The sequence below is a fragment of the Equus caballus genome, chromosome 3 (genome assembly GCF_041296265.1).
Source record: "Equus caballus isolate H_3958 breed thoroughbred chromosome 3, TB-T2T, whole genome shotgun sequence".
Taxonomy (NCBI): Eukaryota; Metazoa; Chordata; class Mammalia; order Perissodactyla; family Equidae; genus Equus; species Equus caballus.
In genome coordinates, this window is record NC_091686.1 from 63,029,260 (window position 1) to 63,051,029 (window position 21,770).

General features: G+C 37.2%; 1 protein-coding gene across 1 annotated transcript; it reads left to right on the forward strand.

Moving 5' to 3' along the window:
• Positions 1-15,563: 15,563 nt before the first annotated feature.
• On the forward strand, positions 15,564-17,233 carry GK2 (glycerol kinase 2). Its single transcript, NM_001256933.1, is given in 1 exon segment — positions 15,564-17,233. A coding segment is annotated over 1 exon segment (1,662 nt). The 5' UTR covers positions 15,564-15,571.
• The last annotated feature ends 4,537 nt before the right edge of the window (positions 17,234-21,770 follow it).

The window sequence follows — 21,770 nt, forward strand, 5'->3', positions numbered from 1 at the left end:
GTTATAGTCTAAAGGCTTGTCTTACCATACCCTGCACATTCATTCAATAAATACTGTGTACTTGGTTTTAAAAAAAAAAACAGGTGTGATTTCTCTTTTTCTGACTGGATTCAATTCAATGGATTTCTCTTTTTCTGACTGTGTCCCAGGTGTGGACATGGCACTGCTTTGCAAGCCATGCTGTGGTAGGGGTCCCACATATAAAGTGGAGGAAGATGAGCACAGATGTTAGCTCAGGGCCAGTCTTCCTTAGCAAAAAGAGGAGGATTGGCAGCAGATGTTAGTTCAGGGCTAATCTTTCTCAAAAAAAAAAAAAAAATTCCATGTCTTTTAAATATCTAATGTGGCTCTGTTTTCTTAACCAAACCCAGACTGATACAACCAGTGAAAGTATAGTTCAGATGATCAAGCATGAGATTCAGGCTGGGTAGGAAAGCAAGAGACAAGAAGAGGTCTGTTTGACCAAGAGAACATACAGAAATCACAATAATAATCTTCATGAGGTCAAATAATGGCACCTTGGGAGTAACAAGTAAGTAAGCTGTTGACAATAGAAGTTTTCAGAAAGAAAGTGAGATAACTGAGGCTTTGTTTTAGAATGATAAAATATAATTTAATATATTTTTTATAAAACATTTAAGGAAATTTTATCTTGAAGTGAGGCAACCAACTCAACCAGTTAGAGCAAATAGAAACAAAATTGCTTCTTTGCAAAGTCAATTTTAAATGAACATTAAAATTGTTATTTTCCAGCTTTATCAAACTGCCATTTAAAACATATTGAAATGGAAACTGCTACCTGCTCTTACCAGATGTTCTGCAAATATTCAGCATCACTTGATATGCATTAAGTCACTGTGCAAAAGCAGGGCTGGACCGCAAACAAATGTTTCTTGCCAATTTTTTTTAATTGAAAACAAATTTTTTCTATCAAGATTACTATGATTATTTTTAATTAACTTTCTTAAGGTTTAACAACTATCCATTTTTTTAAAACTCATTGTAGAGTATCACTAGATAGTGCTAATAAACTATGAAATCAGAACTATAGATCTCCTGATTTTCTCATTCTTTAATAGGAAAGACAGCAATTTTGCCCTGATTGACAGGTGACAGTAACACTAGTTATTTTGTTAAAAGAAAGAATTCCGTTTCTGCATTTACTGAAGTGTTTAACCAACTGCATTATATTTACCTTTATTGACCTCTTTACAGTTAGACAAAGTAGATGACTTGCGTTTCATTGAGCTTCTAGAACACCACACCCTCTTGGTTTTTCCTCTAACTTTTTTATCTACTTTCTAGTGCCTTCTCTTTTTGCAAACCCACGCATATTGAAGTGCTCCCAGTTTTGGTCTTTGGACCTTTTCTCTCCTTTATCCACATTCTCTCTCTAGACAATCTCCTTTAGCTCCTGGCTTTAAACACCATCTGTATACCTCTCACCATCCCAAAGCACAGCTCCATCCCGTGCCTGCCTTCTGAACATCACACTCGTATTCCCAGCTGCCTAGTTGGCATTTCCCTCACATGTCTCACTGACATCTGAAATTGAACATGTCTAGAATGGGGCTCCTACACCTGTTTGTGTGAAGTCTGCCCTACCTCTCTTAATGACAACTCCTCCCTTCTAGCGCCTCAGCCCAACACCATGACAGTCATCCTTGACTCCTCTCTTTTCCTCACATTCCACATCTAATCCATCAACATATTCTGCTAGCTCTACCTTCAAAATATATCCCAAATTTCTACATCCTACCACCTTGACTGAGGTGAATTTCAGTAGGCACACACAGTCCATTAGTAAGTAATTTTGGTTATTTTAAAATGAAAAAATATAAGTTTTCTGTAATATAGGTGTATTACTTTTCCAAACAACTAGTAAGTTATTTGGACAAAAATACTTATTAAGTAGTTTGTGATAAACTGCTTAATGAATTGTTAAGTATTTCTTTTGGTCTGAGAAGCTGTGAGAAAAAATTACTTAGACACTGAGCTCTTTGAAACTAAAATGTTTGGCAATGTCTGTTCTAGGCATTCTACCCCATTAGGGCCTTTACATCCTGTTCTCTCTGCCCAGAAACTCCTCTTCTAGAAGCTGTATTGCTAACCTCATCACCTCCTTTAATTCTCTGCTCAAATGTAATCTTCACAATGAGGCTGACTCTGACCACCCTATTTAAATGGCACCCAGCCTCCTACCTCCATTCTGGCACTTTTCTTCTTTTTTTGGTGAGAAAGATCGGCCCTGAGCTAACATCTGTTGCCAATCTTCCTCTTTTTGCTTGAGGAAGATTGTTGCTGACTTAACATCTGTGCCAATCTTCCCCTATTTTGTATGTGGGATGCTGCCACAGCATGGCTTGATGAGCAGTGTGTAGGTCTGCGCCCAGGATCTGAACCTGTGATCCCTGGACCACCAAAGTGGAGGACACGAACTTAGTCACTATGCCACTGGGCTAGCCCTGATCCTGGCACTTCTCATCTTACTAACCTCATTCTATTTTTTCCCTCATTTTATACATCACTTCATGTGAACTTACCACTTTTTATGTTTATTGTTACTCTCACGAGAATACAAGGAAAAAACAGTCTGTTTTGTTTCCTGATATATTTCAAATGCCTAGAGCATAACTGGCCCATAGTCAGTAATCAATAAGTGTTAGTGGAAGGAATAAATTTATTTCAAGATCTACAAAAATGGACATGCAAAAAGAAAGAAAAAATAATAGGAAAGATCTATTAGCTTAGAAGACTCCTTCAAAATTTCATGAGGCTTTTGATATTTAGATGGGACAAGAGAATATTTCTTTGAATTCTGGGCTAAGGACTCTCACCTATATAACCATAAGATGAAACACGTCTTCCTTTAAAAAGCAATAAAAAAGAAAAAAAAGGGGCCGGCCCCATGGCCAAGTGGTTAAGTTCGTGTGTTCCACTTCGGCAGCCTGGGATTCACTGGTTCAGATCCTGGGTGGGACCTACACACCATTCATCAAGCCATGCTGCGATGGCATCCCACATAGAAGAACTAGAATGACCTACAACTAGGATATACAAGGATGTACTGGGGCTGTGGGGAGAAAAATAAATAAAAGAGGAAGATTGGCAACAAATATTAGCTCAGGGCCAATCTTCCTCACCAAAAAATAAATATATGTATATATCCTTGTGTTCTATTAGCTTTGTCATCCAGAATGGTAAAGATGATGGAAAAATTGTGGGAAGGGTAATAAGATTAAACATTAAGTGGGAATAGTGTCAATATTAGTAGTTTTCTTAAGCACAATTATTCACTAGATATACTTATTGATCTTCAATAACGTGCAAGCTGCAGTATTAAAAACCATGTGAACTACAAAGGCCTCAGGCCCTGATCTTGAAAAGTGCATAATTGTGTATATATATAGTTGCTAATATAGATGGGAAAGTTCTTAGTGCCTTAAGACCAATATAGACGGAATGTAATAAGGATTAAGGAGGAAGAGGAGGAAAGAAGAATTTGGGAAATTTCAAGGAGAATTTAAGGCTTTAAACAACACTTAGAATTGAGAGATGCACAGATTGTGGGGTAGGAGGGGGAATGGATCTTCCAGGCAAAGAAGAGGAGAAATATTTTTAAACAAATTACAAGGATAAAATAAGTAAGTCTTGTTTGGCCAGTTGTGGATAGATTTATATAACAGTCACTAACCATAAATATAAATATGTAAATCTTCCTTCATTTATTTGCAGGGCCATTTTGAATCACTTTATAATGTTCTCTGTTGGTCAGTACTTGTGCCAGTCTTGGGCTTGTTTGCTCTCAACTTCGCTCCTTGTTCTCCCCTGTTCTGTCTGTAATGCAGGAGGACAGACCCCAGCAGGCTGTAATTATCAGGCTCCGTGTCAGCTGACTTCTGTCCAAGTTTGGCTATGAAGGGGCACTCGCAGAAAAACAGAGTGTAGGAGGAAGGAAGAAACTAGAGTATTCTCCCCTCTGTCTCTGCCTTGAGCATTATCTCTGGCAGCAGGTGTGTTCTTCTGTGGCTTCAGTGTTTCCAGGCCACTGAAGTGGCCTTATGTGGGTCCAGCTTCCACCACGTAATCCCATCCCTCATGCTGCTAGTACTATAAGGAGTTTCCTACTTTTTAATCCTTGGATTGCCTTGCTATCTTGTTTGGATTTGAAACTCTTCTATCTCCTATGAAGTCAATTTCTTGCTTGAAATTCCCTCTATTACAAATAATTGAAGTGGTTTCCATTTTCTTGGTTAGACCCTGACCCTGACAATTCAGTAACTGTCATTTGAGTATCTGTGATGGGTTTAATTGTGCCCCCCCAAACTTATATGTTGAAGTCCTCCCCACAGTACATCAGGAAGTGACTGTATTTGGAGACAGGGTCTTTAAAGAGATGATTAAGGTAAAATGAAGCCATATGGGCAGGTTCTACTCCAATCTGACTGATGACCTTCTAAGAAGAGGAGATGGACACAGACAGACACACACAAAGGGAAGACCACGTGAAGGCAAAGAGAACACCCCCATTTATAAGCCAAGGAGAGCAGCCTCAGAGGAAACGCCCCTGCCAATACCTTGATCTCAGGCTTATAACCTCCAGAACTGTGAGAACATAAATTTCTGTTATTTAAGCCATCCAGTCTGTGATACTTTGTTATGGCAGCCCTAGTAAATTAATATAGTACCTTTACAGATATTCTATTTTCTAAACTTATAGCTATGGTTTCTAAGTTCTTCATTGCTCTCAATTTTTAAAGTTCAATTTGTAACCACAGCTTCCTTGAGGGTCTACCCTTGCAGAATGTAAAAGCATATTATTTGATGGATCTACTGGTATTTATGTGCATTCAAGAATCACGATCCCTTATTTAGTCATGAACCTATATTCCAAATTTGATTTCTCATCAATTGTAACATATGTAGTTTTCAGCTTAATTCACATAGTAAGGCTGTGTATCCATTTATGCTCAATCTAAAACTATGTGCAAAGATATATAGAGACCATAACTACAAACCAATGGCATATATAACCAGTCTGGAACTAGAATAATCAATTAAGGAACAATAATAATTTTCATCCAGACCCTATCATTCTGTCCTTCTGTACATACTCATCATGAACCTTCTACGGGCTTTATAAGCATGGCTCTTGGCTTGTAAAAACGATATACGATGGGGATATTAACAATAAGATTACCATTAAGTATCTGAAAATATGTTTAACTTTTCAGTGTTAGCAAAGTGTATCTTCTGTCTTCTAATTTAATCAATTATTCTATATATAATCTGTTGAATGTGTGGCATTCTATATGGCACACACAGCATCCGGCCACTGAAAAGCCATGGCCTCTCCTTACTTATGGGCAATCTGCTGATATACACCCAGGAGGGGTGTAGTGAAAAGAGAAAAATAACAACAACCACTATTAGCCTTTCATAGTTCTTATTCTGTGGACATACACTCAACTGAAAGAAGAGATTTGGAATATTTGATTTGGAAGAGGAGATAGGTAAGATAAAAGCAGGAAAGAAAAGTAGCAAGAAAAACAGAGAATAACCAGTCCACTCTCCTACCCCCAGTTATACTCAGCCTTAGCCATTTATTCCCTTTTAACATATATTACAATTTGCAATTAGTTTACCTTTATTTACTGAGTTTTTGTCTGATTTGCCCACTAGACCCTCACAAGGACAAAGACGGTGCCTGACTAGTTCACAGTTGTATCCCAGAGGCTATCCCAGCCACTATTAAATGGTTGATAGTTGGTCAATATTTCTTGAATGAATGTAGAAAGGAAAAAGGAGAAGAGCAAAAGTATAGATATAGACTACTATTCTTATGTGCAAGGCACTGCTAAGACTATAAAATGCCCACAGCAATCGTCTCCCCTCAGGTATCTTACACTGTAATCAGAGAAAAAATTAGATATTAAAAAGGAATTAATGCTGAATGAAGTGCTGAATGAAGAGACATTGCATGTCTCAGAAGTTCAGAGGAAGAAGAGCAAAGTGCACGTACTGATAGGTAGAATTATTGAGGAGATGTAGAAATACCCAACAAAAAGAGAGAAGAAGCCAGTCACAGAAGGACAAATACTGCATGATCCCACTTACAGGAGGCATCAAATATAGTCAAACTCATAGAAGCAAAGAGCAGAATGGCGGTTTCCAGGAACCAGGGGCAGAGGGAAAGGAGGAGCTGCTACTCAACATGTGTAAAATTTCAGTTACGCAAGACAAATAAGTTCTAAAGATCTAAGGCACAACATCGCGCCTATAGACAACAGTACTGTCTTATACACCTAAAAATCTAAGAAGATAGATCTCATGTTAAATGTTCTTACCACAATAGAAAAAGAAAGAGAGAGAAAAGAAAAGCACCAGGACTCTTCATCAGTATCAACCTCTGAATGTGTTCCATACTGCAAAACCATCAGAGTTTCTCTCATATGCTATTTCCCGTCAAAGCCTGGCTGTCACAGGGAAAGCGTTACACTTTCAACACTGTCTGTGAAACCAGGGGTCGCCAGGAACTCTACCAGGCACTTCAATGGTGACCACCTGCAAGAGCCTCTAGGCATCACTGAATTCCCGGCCTCCGTGAGTCTATTAGCCAGTCCGATGAAAAGAAAGAATCTCATGGCGCCCGGTGCTCTGAAGTGTGTTGCTCCTGTCCCCTCAGGCTGACTGGAGTGCCCATCTGCCTTGGTTTTCAACAACTGCAAAGAAGCCCAGCATGCAGGGAATGAAATATCTACTGCGTCAGGGGCGCTGTCAATTCTGAAAGTGCTTGTCGGTTTGTACAACTGCCTCTAAGGGTCGGAGGTAATTTTTATGCATTGTGGCAAACTACTTCCAACCTAAGTCTAAACATTTGGCAGCCCCCTACAGAGTATAACTGAGTATTGTTTCTAGTTTCATCTACCTTTTTAGTTGATTACAGACATTTTCATTCCTAGTGGCTGCTTTTTACTAATTTTCAATTTATAAAACAAATGGGCAATAATTATGTTTCCTAGTATTGGAATTGTATATTATTAATAAACACTTGGTAAATATATATTAAAATATTAAATATACAATGAGCTAAGCATGTATATTTCTGTGAAATGTATGTTACTCTATCTATAGAACAGTTCTGACAACTTTTGGGAGAACAGCAGTAACTCGTTTCTTCATTTCAAATCAGACAATCACCTGGCCAATTCATTTCATCATAAAACACTGTAGCAAAGTAACACATGAAGAGATATATAGGTCCCACTTGATGTCATAAAACATATTTCTCTGCCAGTTTTCATATCTGCAAAATTAAACTTATGTGCTTCCTCCAAGCTGAAGAAAATTGGGTACAATCATGGACTCCAGGCTACTGAAGAATAGTTCATCCAGGTACAACTTAAATGCTCTGGTAGATTCAGGCTATTGGATCAGCCTCAGGACTAGCCACGAATTTATTAAGTACATTGTTCACCTTTTCAACCGTATGTTTTCAGGCTATTATCAAAATCAATCCGAGAGCTTCGGAAGAGCCATGAACTGTTTGGATGTCTGTGCTAGGATGTCCTTTAAACATTCTAATTGCTCCGGAGGAACCCTAAAATAGTGTCTGGTTCTCTCTGTGCCTCTAATAGGAAGGACAACCTCTGGAAGAGTCCCCTAAAGTTCACCTGAGACTTGCAGGATGACTGCAGGATGACGCCAATCCCAAAGACACATTCTATTTTCCCAGAAACCTGATAAAACCTGACAATTGGTTGAGGTAATCAACTGACAATCAACAAAATGATAGTTATTAAATGGCTCTATGTACCTGGCATTATTGGTAACCATGGCAGAGAGACAGGGGGCTACCTTCATGCGGCTTATAGTCCAGCAGAGATGGCATACACTGAACAATTAATTCAAGGGTGATGACCGTTAGAAAAAGGAAGTTTGGGGGCTGGCCTGGTGGCACAGTGATCAAGTTCATATGCTCCACTTTGTCACCAGTTTGGATCCTGAGTGCAGACCTACACACTGCTCATCAAGCCACACTGTGGCCGCATCTCACATACAAAATAGAGGAAGATTGACACAGATCTTAGCTCAGGGCCAATCTTCCTCATCAAAAAACAAAGAAAATAAAAGTACAAAGAACAGTGAGAGAATACAGCAAGGTGATTTAACTAAGCTTAAGGGATCAGGAAAGGTTTCCTTGAACAAGGAAAGTGAACTGAAGTTACCTTAGAAAAGAGATGGTATAGGAGAAAAGGAAGCATCTCCAGGAAGGTGAGCCAGCGTATGATCCAAGACTACTAGAGAAAATTAACAGGTCTGTGGCTATTCACCAGTAGACAGTGGATTCTGTGTCCAGATCATCTAACTGAAAGAACAAAAATTGCATCATTTTTTGGAAACATTTCTAAAGAATGAAAAATGTAAGTCTCTGTTCATGAGACGCAGAGATGACTGGAGTGAGGTGGCAGAGTCGACACCTAAGTCAGGACTACATGGTAATATTCACCCTCAGTGATAGAACATCATGTATGTAACAGAAGGAAAGCCCACTACTACCTCACTCCCAACCAAATAGATCTCTCTCCAAATGCCATCACAACCCGTCTAGTTGTTGCCTGGATGAAAGTAGGTAACCCTAATTCACATCTTACCTTCCAGGGTCACGCAGGGTTTATGAGTAAATAATACCAAAATGACTGCTCCTCGTATGCCATTTTCTTCCATGAACTTAAAATAAAAATCAATTCATTGGACAATGTTTTTTGAAATCTTTAAATTTTAGAGGGGGTAAGTTTCTTTAGAGGTTACCTGAATGGTACTCCGGAGAAAAAGGGCCTGAGAGGTAATTTGGCTTGCTAAAGATCACAAAGCTAGAGTCAGAGCTGGAACTAAAATCCTGATACTTATTCTAATGTTCTTTACATGATTGTATATACTTATTTTTAAAGTTATCTGTATATTGCTGCCCTCTAGCAAATGTGATAATGATTGGATCTAGACCAACAACCATAAACAGGGAATAACTATTGGTCAAATTATTTATTAGGATTCTACTATATGACAACTGTAATTTTGTAAATAGTGAGACTGAGACCTAATGTGGGTTTGAGTCACAAATTTGCAGTGATAGCGAGCAACGACTAGAAGAAACTAGATAGCACACTGCTATAGCAAAAGGGGTGTGAACATGGCTTTAATAATGACTCGGCAACAATAACCACAATTTTTCCAAGTTCAGCTTGACCTCCAGCCTCCACAGCTTCATTTATTTTGTTGACATATGTAAACAACATATTCTCAAAAAAAAGTGCAAGAAAATCTTCCCTTCACATTGCTATAACATGCTCGTTCTCTTGTAAAGTATGTACAGGATCTCACACAAAATCCGCTAGAAAAATACACAGCAGGAACACTTTACTGACTACAGACAGATTTGGATGTCCATTAGACAGTCAAGAAAAGGCTACCACCACTGATTCTCCTCCGCGGCAGTGCTCTGTGCCATCCCCACGCCTTCCATCCAAGGGTTTCTATCTTCTGGGTCTTGTGCAAGGGACATCATCAAAACAACCTTTTTCTCTCTTACAACCTTTTTCTCCATCCAGGTAAGAAGCTATAGAGTAACATGGTGAATAATAAGTGGATGGAATCAAAGAAATCATTCATTCCATCTGCATGAGAGATTCTTTTGCTCACTTAGTCAGCAACAATGAACCACAGCCAGGCTTTAAAATGAAACACTTTCCTCCCCCCAACCCTGCCACACACACACACACATATACACACACATATACACACACACCCCAAAGAAAGATTTAACATCTGTATTTATTTTCCCCAAAAAAAGAGATGGGGTGAGCAAGAAAGAGGATCTTTCACATTCTGCATTTTCAGAGTAAGTATCCACCACGACTTGCCATGATAACTAAATTTATTATTAACTGTGTATTTCATGATGTTAGTGACAATATGTTAATGTGATTTTTCACGTCCTCCTGCAGTGAACAGATGGCTCCTTTTACTTTACTTTCCACATCAAGTGTGATTATTTCTTGGTGCCAAAAGCCACCTGCCGCTCCTCGGTCTCCAATCTAATTTTTTATGTTGGTAAAACACAGCAGGACTTGTTATCAGTTGGATGGCATCTTAATAAAAGGAGACATGCCAACATATTGACATCATGTTCAAGGGGAAATTTCAGCCCCTTCAAACCCTTAACCCCCTTCCCCTACCCCCTTTCAAAAAATGAGGGAGAAAAAGAAAAAAATAGATGCAAAGGTCCCACCAGTTTCAAGATGTTGGATTACAATTGTTGGGCCTAGAGCCAAGATGCTGAATTGGCCTCCCTTTGTTCCTAAACCCGAGCACCTCACTCAGGGCTCTGATCTTTCATCCTGTGTAATGATAATTAGCTGTAACATATTCCAAAGTCAAACGTAAGCAGGAATACATTAACATTGAGATCAGTGTCAGGGCAATTTTCACTGGGAAAATGACAAAGAACACACACACACAATCAAAAATTTCAAGATTCAAACATTCATAAAATCACTTTCGTGACCATGAATATTAAACTCATTGACTTGTCTACTATGAGTGCTTACCTAGAGTGCCAAGGCCTTCAAACGTGGATGCAGTGACTCCCACAGCCCATGCTTAACAGAGAAAACATGAGTAATAAACCACGGTGGCTTGCTTTAATTTTTCCATTCTTTATTAGAACAAAGAGGGACAGTAAGTTAGGTGATTTGTGGTCCAAGAAGAGGTCTTCCAGACGATTGGATAGCATGGCTCTCAACAGCTGGTCCAGCACATTTGGGAACAGCATGTAGAAAAATGCGTCAGTGTTTTGAAGATTACCAACTGTGATGATGCATTGATTATGACACAATCTAAAAAAAGTTATATTTTCCAGCCACAAACTATATAATTCAATGCCCTTACCATCAGGGCACATGCTCTCAAACTCAAGAGTCAGATAAGTCCAAATTTAGTGAATCCAAACTCTCAAAACTGATTCCCACTCTTTACAGATTGAAAAGAGCAGCGGCATTCTTAAATGCCTGATATCTCTTGTTAAAAGACAAGGAGTTAAACATACAGCTGGCTTCCTAAGATTTACAAAATTTATAAAAGGCAGAAGAAAATTCTTACAGTAAAAGTGCAAATATCTTAATAAAAATGATTCACAATTAATGGCATTCTTGAGATGAACAACTATACCAAGATTATTCCACCAAAGGATCTCTCAAATTAGTGTAGATTTGGCAGAGATACTTTTATTCCTTTCAACTGTCCCTCCAAACAAACAAAAGAACCCATATGAAATAGATCTCTATTAACTGTGTTTTGCATTACATTTCCCCAACATTTTGTTATAAAAATTTGCAAACACATAGAAAAGTTGCAAGAACTTTACCATCAACACCATTATATCTACCATATAGATTCTACACTTTTACTATACTAATTTTATCATATGTCTTCCATTTATCCATCCTTTTATCTATTCTTCAATCTGTCCTATTATATTAGATTGTACAATGAATAACCAATGGCCCATCCAGCAATAAAAATTAGAATTATCTTGACTTTATGATAATTACTTAATAAAGTGAAGACTATATATAGTGGTGTTCATTAACTCACTCAACAAATATTTCTTGAGTTTCTGCTTTGGGTTAGGCACTGTTCTAAGTGCTGAAGAAAAATTCTGAATAAAACAGCCAAGATACTGCCCTCATTAAACTTATAATTTAGAGAGCTTGACAGGGGAAAAGTAATAAACAAATGGCTCTCTAAAACACGATGTGCAAAGGAAAGTATGTCAATATAGACAAGTAAATTTAGTTGGGACTGCTCTTAATTTAGATGTTGTAATAAGGGCAGGAAGAATGTTTTATGCACCACTATGTTATTGCCTATAATAGAGTCCATATACAGCAACCTCTCAAAATATATTGTTAAATTACTGAAAGAATGGATAAATTTTAAACTTTATAATGTGGACATCATTGAAAAACTCTTATGTTGAGAAGTAACTGCATTTTAGAAGAGTAGCTTTACGGTAAATAAATAATAATATAAAGTCAATTAGTTTAACAACTCTAATTTTAATAATCCTATATTAGAAAACTTAAATTTTAAAGAAATTTCTGATTTTTTTGGACTAGTCTGAATAGAATGTCCATCATTAAAGCACTTGCATTTGTATGGAATATAATACAAATTGTCTTGCAAGACAATAACAATTTCCTTGTAAAGCTGAATTCTTCACAAATAAGGTAGTGCCAATCACTATTTCAGAGGTGCTTAAATTAGAATATTGGGAAGCTACTATAGACTAACAATCAAAAGTTTTGATTTTTTTTAAATAAAAAAGTAGTAGAGTTAGTTTAAGCTTCTTAGTTAAAAAACAAAACAAAACAAAACATTGTTAGCTTCAGTTAAATCCATCAACAGTTTCCAATTACTCTAAGAAAGTTAAATCAATCTGGTCAATTTTTCTTTCTAAACTGAATGAGACACTTACCTGATTATTTATTGGCTACAATCTATTAGCAGTGAAAGGAATACGTAAACTAGTTCTTTATAAACATAACTTATAACTTTATAAATAAGTTACTTGTATTAAAGACAAAATGCTTAAAGTATTCCTAGGCTCAATAACTAACAGGAAGGGCCGGCCCCATGGCCAAGTGATTAAGTTTGCATGCTCCACTTCGCAGGCCCAGGATTTCACCGGTTTGGACCCTGGGAGCAGACATGGCACCACTCATCAGGCCATGTTGACACAGTGTCCCACATAGCACAACCAGAAGTACCTACAACTAGAATATACAACTATGTACTGGGGGGCTTTAGGGAGAAGAAGAAGGGAGGGGGAAAAAAAAGAAGATTGGCAACAGTTGTTAGCTCAGGTGCCAATCTTTAAAAAAGAAAACTAACAGGATTGGGAAATTCCTGTGTATATATTGGTGTGACAGGGGAGAGGGGATGTAGAGAAGAAATGTTGGATCAAATCTTTTTATTGTGTAGATTAATCTATAATATAATGTTTACTACTGCCAAATACTTGGTAAGAAAAAAAATTTTTTTTAACTATTTAAAAACAGCCTTGTTCCATGCAAATTCACATATAGAATGGCAAACTGGAATACTGGTAAGTGTTGTCTTTAAAAGTTTGCTTAGAAAATCTCTGACAGTATTTTAAAAATTGAACAAAGGTATGATCAGGAAAATCTGTACTATTTTCTGATGATTTAAATCCTCTACTATTTAAATTAAGTCTGATTGCTAACTTTGCCCTTCTCACTGTGTAAAATTCCTTGAAGGATTACTTAAATGGAAAGTAGGATCCAGTTAAAACAGTAAAATAATATTACTGTTGATTTTTATGTTATTTTCTATCCTGTTTTTTTTTGTTTGTTTGTTTCATTAAGGATAAATGAGCTTCATCCTTGAGCTAACTCAAAAGTATCATCTATGGCCTAATGCAGAAAATTGACATTCATTGACTAGATTTTTAAGAAATTTTAATTAGTGAGTAAATTTATTCACCAACTTTCCAATCAATCTGAAAATTTAAGTTTCTATTCAGTGGGCTTCCATTCTGGCCAAGGTAGAGTAACGAAGACTAGATTTACCCTCATTTATCATCTGAAAGAATAAAAAAAAATGGACAAATATATGAAACAGTTTGCATAATTCAAAAAGGATATAACAAGAGTTCACAAGATGCTGGATATTAGACAATGAAGGATAATGAACCCTAAGAGGCAAGAAACACATGGCATGAGTACTATATATCCCCAGCTTATTGCCTTGAGAGAGTTTTGAGGCCACAGCACTGGGAGAGGGACCCCAGAGGAAACCCTGTAGTGAGGAGATGGAGCTGAGCACCTACAGAGACAAAGGCAGCTACAGTGTGCAGGACATAGTACTGAGAAGAAAAGAGTTGCCCAAGAAGAGACCTCTGGAGATCTCCAGAGGGCACCCCTTCAGTATTCAGTTGAGTAGTGATCAGTGCATGTGTGTGAGGAAACTACTTGAGGCTGGGGAAAGATATACATAAAAAGATTAAAGGTGACAGTATCCAATGTTTCCCCAGGCTTGGGAACAGGGAGTGTTCCCACCAGCCATGAAAGCCTCATTTTTCATGGGCCTTGAAGGATCTTATCCCAGTAAAGGGAAATAATAGCCCCAGACTGAGCACTATCCTTGTTCCACAAAATTTAAAGGCAAGACTCAAAAGAATCAAACTGTTTCCAAGTAAACCAATTGCATCTCAAAACAAAGCTCATGATTTACAGGAATACAAAAATATCCAGCAACCCAATCAGGTAAAATTTACAATGTTTGGCATCTACTCGAAAATTATCTGGCATGCAAAGAAGCAGATATATACAAGCCATAATAAGGAGATAAATTAATCAGTCCAAATTGAACCAGAACAGAGATGTTAGAATTAGCAGAAAATGAAATTAAAAGTTATTCTAACTGCATTCCATATGTTCAAAAAGTTAAACAAATATTTTTAAAACTCCAATAGAACTTCTAGGGATGAAAACTACAATGCGTGAGGTCAAAAATACACTGGATGAATTAACAACAGATTAGACATTGGATAAGAAAAGACTAGTAAACTTGAAGACATAGCAAGAGAAACTATCTAACATGGACCATAGAAAGAAATGATGGTTATAACAATGAGTAGAACATCAGTGAGCTGTGGAACAATTCCAATATGTGTAATTGGGTCCCTAAAGCAGAAAAGAGAGAGAAAATAAAACATATTTGTTGAAATAAGGGGCCAAAGTTTTCCAAATTTGACAAAATCTATAAACCCACAGATCCAAGTAGTTCAATGAGCCCCAAGCAAAGGAAATAAGAAAATTACACCAAGTGACATCATCATAAATCTGACCAAAACCACTGACAAACAGAAAGAAACTTAAAGGCAGCGAGAGACAAATACACGTGTTAAACATAAGGATGGCAGTGAAGCTCACACCTGAAACACAAGACAGAAGATTGCTGGAGCAAGAGTTTCAGTGCCCTGAAATTTGAAAAAAAAAAAAACGGTTAATGAGAACTCCATACCCAGAGAAAATATCTTTAAAAATAAAATACTTTTTAGACATTCAAAAGTTGGAAGATTTCATTTCGAGCATACCCACACTACAAGAAATGTTGACGGAAATTTTACAGGGAGAAAGAAAATGATAGAAATATGGATCCACACAATAGAATGAATAGCACTGGTTATAGTAATTAAGTGGGTACTATACATATATTTTTAAACTTAAGTCTCCTTAAAAGACAGTCGAGTCCGTGGGGGGTTGCGTGTGCAGCCTGAGGGGGGAGGGGCGAGTGAGAAGACGCAGTGCCAGTTAAAGGGCAAAGGTTGCCTCGCGATGCTTTAGCTTCAGCGGATGCCGGGCCGCCACTGCGCCTGCGCCTGTGCCTTATGCTCCTGACCCTCCCGACATGCTGCGAGCCCCTCCACCTCAACATTCCTGTCACCCAGGAAACGGCTGCAGAGCCGCTAAGCTGACCCGCTGGTTTCATGGCAGCCCCAAAGAAAGCAGTTGTGGGGCCGTTGGTGGGGGCAGTGGTCCAGGGGACTAACTCTTCTCGCTTTCTGGTCTTCAATTCAAAAACAGCGGAACTACTTTGTCGCCATCAAGTGGAATTAACACAAGAGTTCCCAAAGGAAGGATGGGTGGAACAAGACCCTAAGGAAATTCTTCAGTCTGTATATGAGTGTATAGAGAAAACGTGTGAGAAACTTGGCGAGCTGAATATTAATATATCCAACATAAAAGCTATTGGTGTCAGCAATCAGAGGGAAACCACTGTAATCTGGGACAAGGTAACTGGAGAGCCGCTCTACAATGCTGTGGTCTGGCTTGATCTAAGAACCCAGTCTACCGTTGAGAATCTTAGTAAAAAAATTCCTGGAAATAATAACTTTGTCAAGTCCAAGACGGGCCTTCCACTTAGCACTTACTTCAGTGCAGTAAAACTTCGTTGGATTCTTGACAACGTGAGAAAAGTTCAAAAGGCTGTTGAAGAAGGGAGAGCTCTTTTTGGTACCGTTGATTCATGGCTTATCTGGAGTTTGACAGGAGGAGTTAATGGAGGTGTCCATTGTACAGATGTAACAAATGCAAGTAGAACAATGCTTTTCAACATCCATTCTTTGGAGTGGGATAAAGAGCTCTGTGACTTTTTTGAAATTCCAATGGATATTCTTCCGAAAGTCTGGAGTTCTTCTGAGATCTATGGCCTCATGAAAGCTGGGGCTTTGGAAGGTGTGCCAATATCTGGGTGTTTGGGGGACCAGTCCGCTGCATTAGTAGGACAAATGTGCTTCCAGGAAGGACAAGCCAAAAACACGTATGGAACAGGTTGTTTCTTACTATGTAATACAGGTCGTAAGTGCGTATTTTCTGAACATGGCCTTCTGACCACAGTGGCTTACAAACTAGGCAGAGATAAGCCAGTATGTTACGCATTGGAAGGTTCTGTTGCTATAGCAGGTGCTGTTGTTCGCTGGCTAAGAGACAATCTTGGAATTATAGAGACCGCAGAAGAAATTGAAAAACTTGCTAAAGAAGTAGGTACTTCTTATGGCTGCTACTTCATCCCAGCTTTTTCAGGGTTATATGCACCTTATTGGGATCCCAGTGCAAGAGGGCTAATCTGTGGTCTCACTCAGTTTACCAACAAACGTCATATTGCTTTTGCCGCATTAGAAGCTGTTTGTTTCCAAACCCGAGAGATTTTGGATGCCATGAACCGTGACTGTGGAATTCCACTCAGTCATTTGCAGGTGGATGGAGGACTGACCAACAACAAAGTTCTTATGCAACTACAAGCAGACATTCTGCATATTCCAGTAATAAAGTCCTGTATGTCTGAAACAACTGCACTGGGAGCTGCCATGGCAGCAGGAGCTGCAGAAGGAGTGGGCGTTTGGAGTCTTGAACCCGAAGATTTGTCAACCATCACGATAGAACGGTTTGAACCACGGATCCAGGCCACAGAAAGTAATACTCGTTATTCTACATGGAAGAAAGCTGTGATGAAGTCAATGGGTTGGGCTACAACTCAGTCTCCTGAAAATGGTGATGCTAATATTTTCTCTAGTCTGCCCTTGGGCTTTTTTGTAGTGAGTAGCATGATAATGTTAATTGGAGCAAGATACATCTCAGGTGTACCATAATAATATCAAGCATGGATTTCCAAGATGTGAGCTTTTTACATAATGAAAGAATCCAGCAATTCGGTCTCTTAGTGAGATGATACTATCATAGACTCTGATTTTATTTATAAACTACTTGGTGCATGACTTATGGGAACCCTACAAGTAGACCTGTGGCTTGAAATAAATAAATTACAGCAGAAAACACTGTATAAACATTTGGTGTGTTCTTTTAACATCGACAGTTACAGTTGGGCCAGCTACTTTAGGGGTTAACCCCCTCCATTGCTGTAAAATTCTGCTCCCTGCCCTCTAAAATATAGGATATTCAGATTCTGTCTGTGGAATCTTTCATTAAGCATTTTCTAACACTTAGGGACCAGAATTTGGTTCTCTGTGCTACACACACTTGATTAAGAGGTATAACTGACCTGATAAAACTGAGGGACTTCTTCTTGTTATTGTTGTTTTCAATAGGCCCCCAAAGTCCTCTTTTGTACATATTAGGAAGACCACAATATCTTTACTGAATATTTAATGAAAACATAAATTCTTACAATAGAAATTTAGTATTCTCATAGCTGAGTTACTTTCCTGGGAAATATTTGCCAAATTAAAATTCCTCAGACGTTTTACTTGGTCTTACTAATTACGCAATTTGCTATGTAGATCCTATAGGGAGAAGGACATTTTTTTTCCTGTGTTTTTTCTTTTCATCTCTCCACTTTATGTACTTTACTTGGTATGTATGACATATATGCGTATAGACTTCATTGTAGCTGGTAGCTTGTAAGAAGGATAGTCTTAAGGGGACCAGTACATACAAAAATATTTTAGGGTAGATATTTAGGCAATAATTATGCATATTATTTACCAGGAGAAAGTTTTTCTTAAAGAGGCAGTATTTGAAATTTAAGTGTATGTTTTATGTTGATACCAAAAAAGTGCATTATGATTTCAACTATATTTCTTACACCTTGCCTTTTTATTTGTCTTGGTTGGATACATGATGGAAAAAAGAAAAAAACTGTGGAATACTACAGTAAACATTATTTTCAAGCAGAAAAAAAGAAATGATTATTCAAATAATAATAAAAATGTAGTATGAGTTTATGCATACATAAAAGGAAACAAAACAGCAAGAAAATTGGAAGTGGATAAATGGAAATGTAATATTGTAAAGATTATACACTATATGGGAAATGGTATAACATCATTTGAAATTACACTGATAATTAAAGATGCATGCTCTATATCATAAAATAACAAAAGAAAAAGTTATAATTAATAAAAGTACATAAGCTAGAACTATAAAAATATTCAGTTGATCCAAAAGAAGGCAGAAAAGAGATGAAAAGGGAAAAAAGGATAGAAAAATAGAAAACAATAGTGGGAAAATATATTTAAACCTAACCATACCAATAAGCACATTAGAAATAAATGGTCTAATTACCTCAGTTAAAAAGCAAGATTGTTATATTAGATAAAAAAGCAAGACTAAAATATATACTGCCTCCAAGAAACACATTTCAAATATAAAGAAAAAATAGGCAAAACGAAAAAGGATAGGAAAAAAACATACCATGCTAATATTAAGTGAAAGAAAGCTGGAATAGCTATATTAATTTCAGAAAGTAAATTTCACAGTAAAGAATATTACCTGTGATAAAGGTCATTTTGCAATGATAAAGGGGTCCGCTCATCAAGGGGACATAATGCTAAATATTTGTGCACCTTACAACAGAGCCTCAAAATACATAAAGCAAAATCTGATAGAACTGAGAGAAAATGTATATAATCTACCATTGTAGTAGGAGATTTCAACGTCTTTTACTCAACATTTGATAGAACAATTAGAAAATTTTAATAAGATATAGAAGATATGAACAACACTATCAAACAACTTAATTGACATTCATAGAATATATCACTCAACAATAGGAGAATGCATATTCTTTTCAAGTGCATATGAAACATTTACCAAGATCTCATTCAGGCCATTAACCAAGCCTCAACAAATATAAAAGGATGTCATACAAAGTATACTGTCTGAACACACTGGAAGTATAAATCAATGAAAGAAAGATTTCTGGAAAATCTCCAAATATTTGGAAACTAAATAACAAACTTTTAAATCATCTATGAGTTAAAGAGATAAAAATGGAAAACAAAGTATTTGGTAGGAGATGGAGCCATCCCTGCTGGGCCTGGCATCCAAGAGAGAGTGCCCCAAATCTTACCAGGACTCCCTTGAGTCCAGCCAGTCAGCAGCCGTGCTTTCACCCTGGAAGATAGCAAGGAGACCCCAGAGGGTGGAGGCATGCTGGGGGCTGTGAAAACATGCAGGGGAAAGGGATAGAGCATGATGACACATTGAAGGCACCAGGGACAGTAAAGAATTAAGCATCAGAACAGCTCACCAAAGTTGCTTTCTCCTAAAACACCTCCAAGTCCATGAGTGAGAAAAGACACAGATCCTGTGGCAAACTGTGAATATTCTGATGACACTAGCACAGTTAGATTTACTAAATGCAGGTCCTCACAAGAAAAGGGAATGAAAATGAAAACACAACATATCAAAATTTATGAGATATTACTAAAGCAGTACTTAGGGAGAAATATATAGGACTAAAGGCCTCTATTAGAAGAGAGAAAAGATTTCAAATCAACGATCTCAGCTTCTATCTTAAGAAACTGGAAATAGAATAACAAATTAAATACAAAATAAGTAGAAGAAAAGAAATAATAAAGATGAGAGCAATAATCAGTGGTATAGAAAATAGAAAAACAATAGCCAAAATCAATATAACCAAAAATTGGTTCTTTTAGAGTATCAATAAATTGATAAACTTCTGGCCAAACTGACTAGAAAAAAAAAAAAGATGACAAAAATTATCAATATCAGGAATGAGAGTGATACCACTATAAACCCTAAGGATATTAAAATGATAATATAGGAATATTACGAAAACTTTTTGCCAGTAAATTTGACAACTTAGATGAAATGAACAAATTCACTGGAAAACACAAACTACCAAAAGTCAAGAAAAAATAGATAACTTTGTTTTAAAGTCTGTTTTGTCTGATATAAGTATTGCTACGCCCACTTTCTTTTCTTTGCTATTTTCGTGGAATATCTTTTTCCATCCTTTCACTTTCAGTTTGTGAGTGTCTTTAGGTCTGAAGTGTGTCTCTTGTATGCAGCATATATATGGGTTTTGTTTTTTTATCCAGTTGGTGATCCTATGCCTTTTGATTGGAGCATTTAGTCTATTGACATTTAAAGTAGCTATTGATAAATATGTATTTATTGCCATTTTGTTACTTTTTTTTTCTAGGTGTTTTAGTAGTTCTTCTCTGTTCCTTTCTTTTTCTCTTGCTCTCTTCCCTGGTTTGATGGCTTTCTTTAGTAATGTGTTTGATTTCTTTTGTCTTACTTATTTGCTTACTTACTACAGGTTTCTGATTTGTGATTACCGTGAGGAACCTATACAATATTCTATGTATATAACAGTCTATATCTAGTTGATAGACTCTTTAGCTTAACCTCTTTCTAAAAGCTCTACTTTTTCACTCCTCTTCTCCCACATTTTATGTTTTTGAAATTATATATAATCTTTTGTTTTGTGTGTGTCTATCTATTACCCTCTTATCATTGAAATAGGTAATTTTAGTACTTTTGTCTTTTGACCTTCATGTTAGCTTCAGAGGTGGTTGATCTGCTACCTTTACTATATTTTTACCTTTACCAGTGATTTTATTGCCTGGTTTTTTTGCAGGGGGGTTATTTTTTTCATAATTTTTTATCCCTATTTGTGGTCATTGCTTTTCCACTTAAATAAGTCCCTTCAGCATTCCTTGTAGAACTGGTTTCTTGGTGATAAATTCCTTTAATTTTTGCTTGTCTGGGAAGTTCTTTATCTCTCCTTCCATTCTGAATGACAACCTTGCTGGATAGAGTATTCTTAGTTGTAGCTTTTTTCCTTTTAGCACTTTAAATGCATCATGCCATTCTCTTCTCGCCTGTAGGGTTTCGGCTGAGAAGTCCGCTGATAGCCTTATGGTCTTTCCTTTGTATGTCACTTGTGGCCTTTGTCTTGCCACTTTTAGGATTCTCTCTTTATCTTTAATTTTGGACTTTGTGATTATAATGTGTCTTGGTGTGGGCCTCTTTGGGCTTATCTTGTTTGGAGCTCTCTGTGCTTCCTGTACTTGGATGTCTGTTTCCTTCCTTAGATTAGGAAAATTTTCATCTATTATTTCTTCAAATAAATTTTCTGCCCCTTTGTCTCTCTCTTCTCCTTTTGGGACACCTATAATATGAATGTTAGTGTGCTTGATATTGTCCCAGAGTTCCCTTAGGCTGTTCTCATTCTGTCAAATTCTTTTTTCTTTTTTCTGTTCAGCTTGGGTGATTTCCTCTAGTATTTCGCCTAGTTCGCTGATCTATTCTTCTGCATCCTCTACTCTGCTACTGAGTCCCTCTAGTGAATTTTTCATTTCCAGTATTGTATTCTTCATTTCTGATTGGTTCTTTTTTATATTTTCCAGTTCTTTG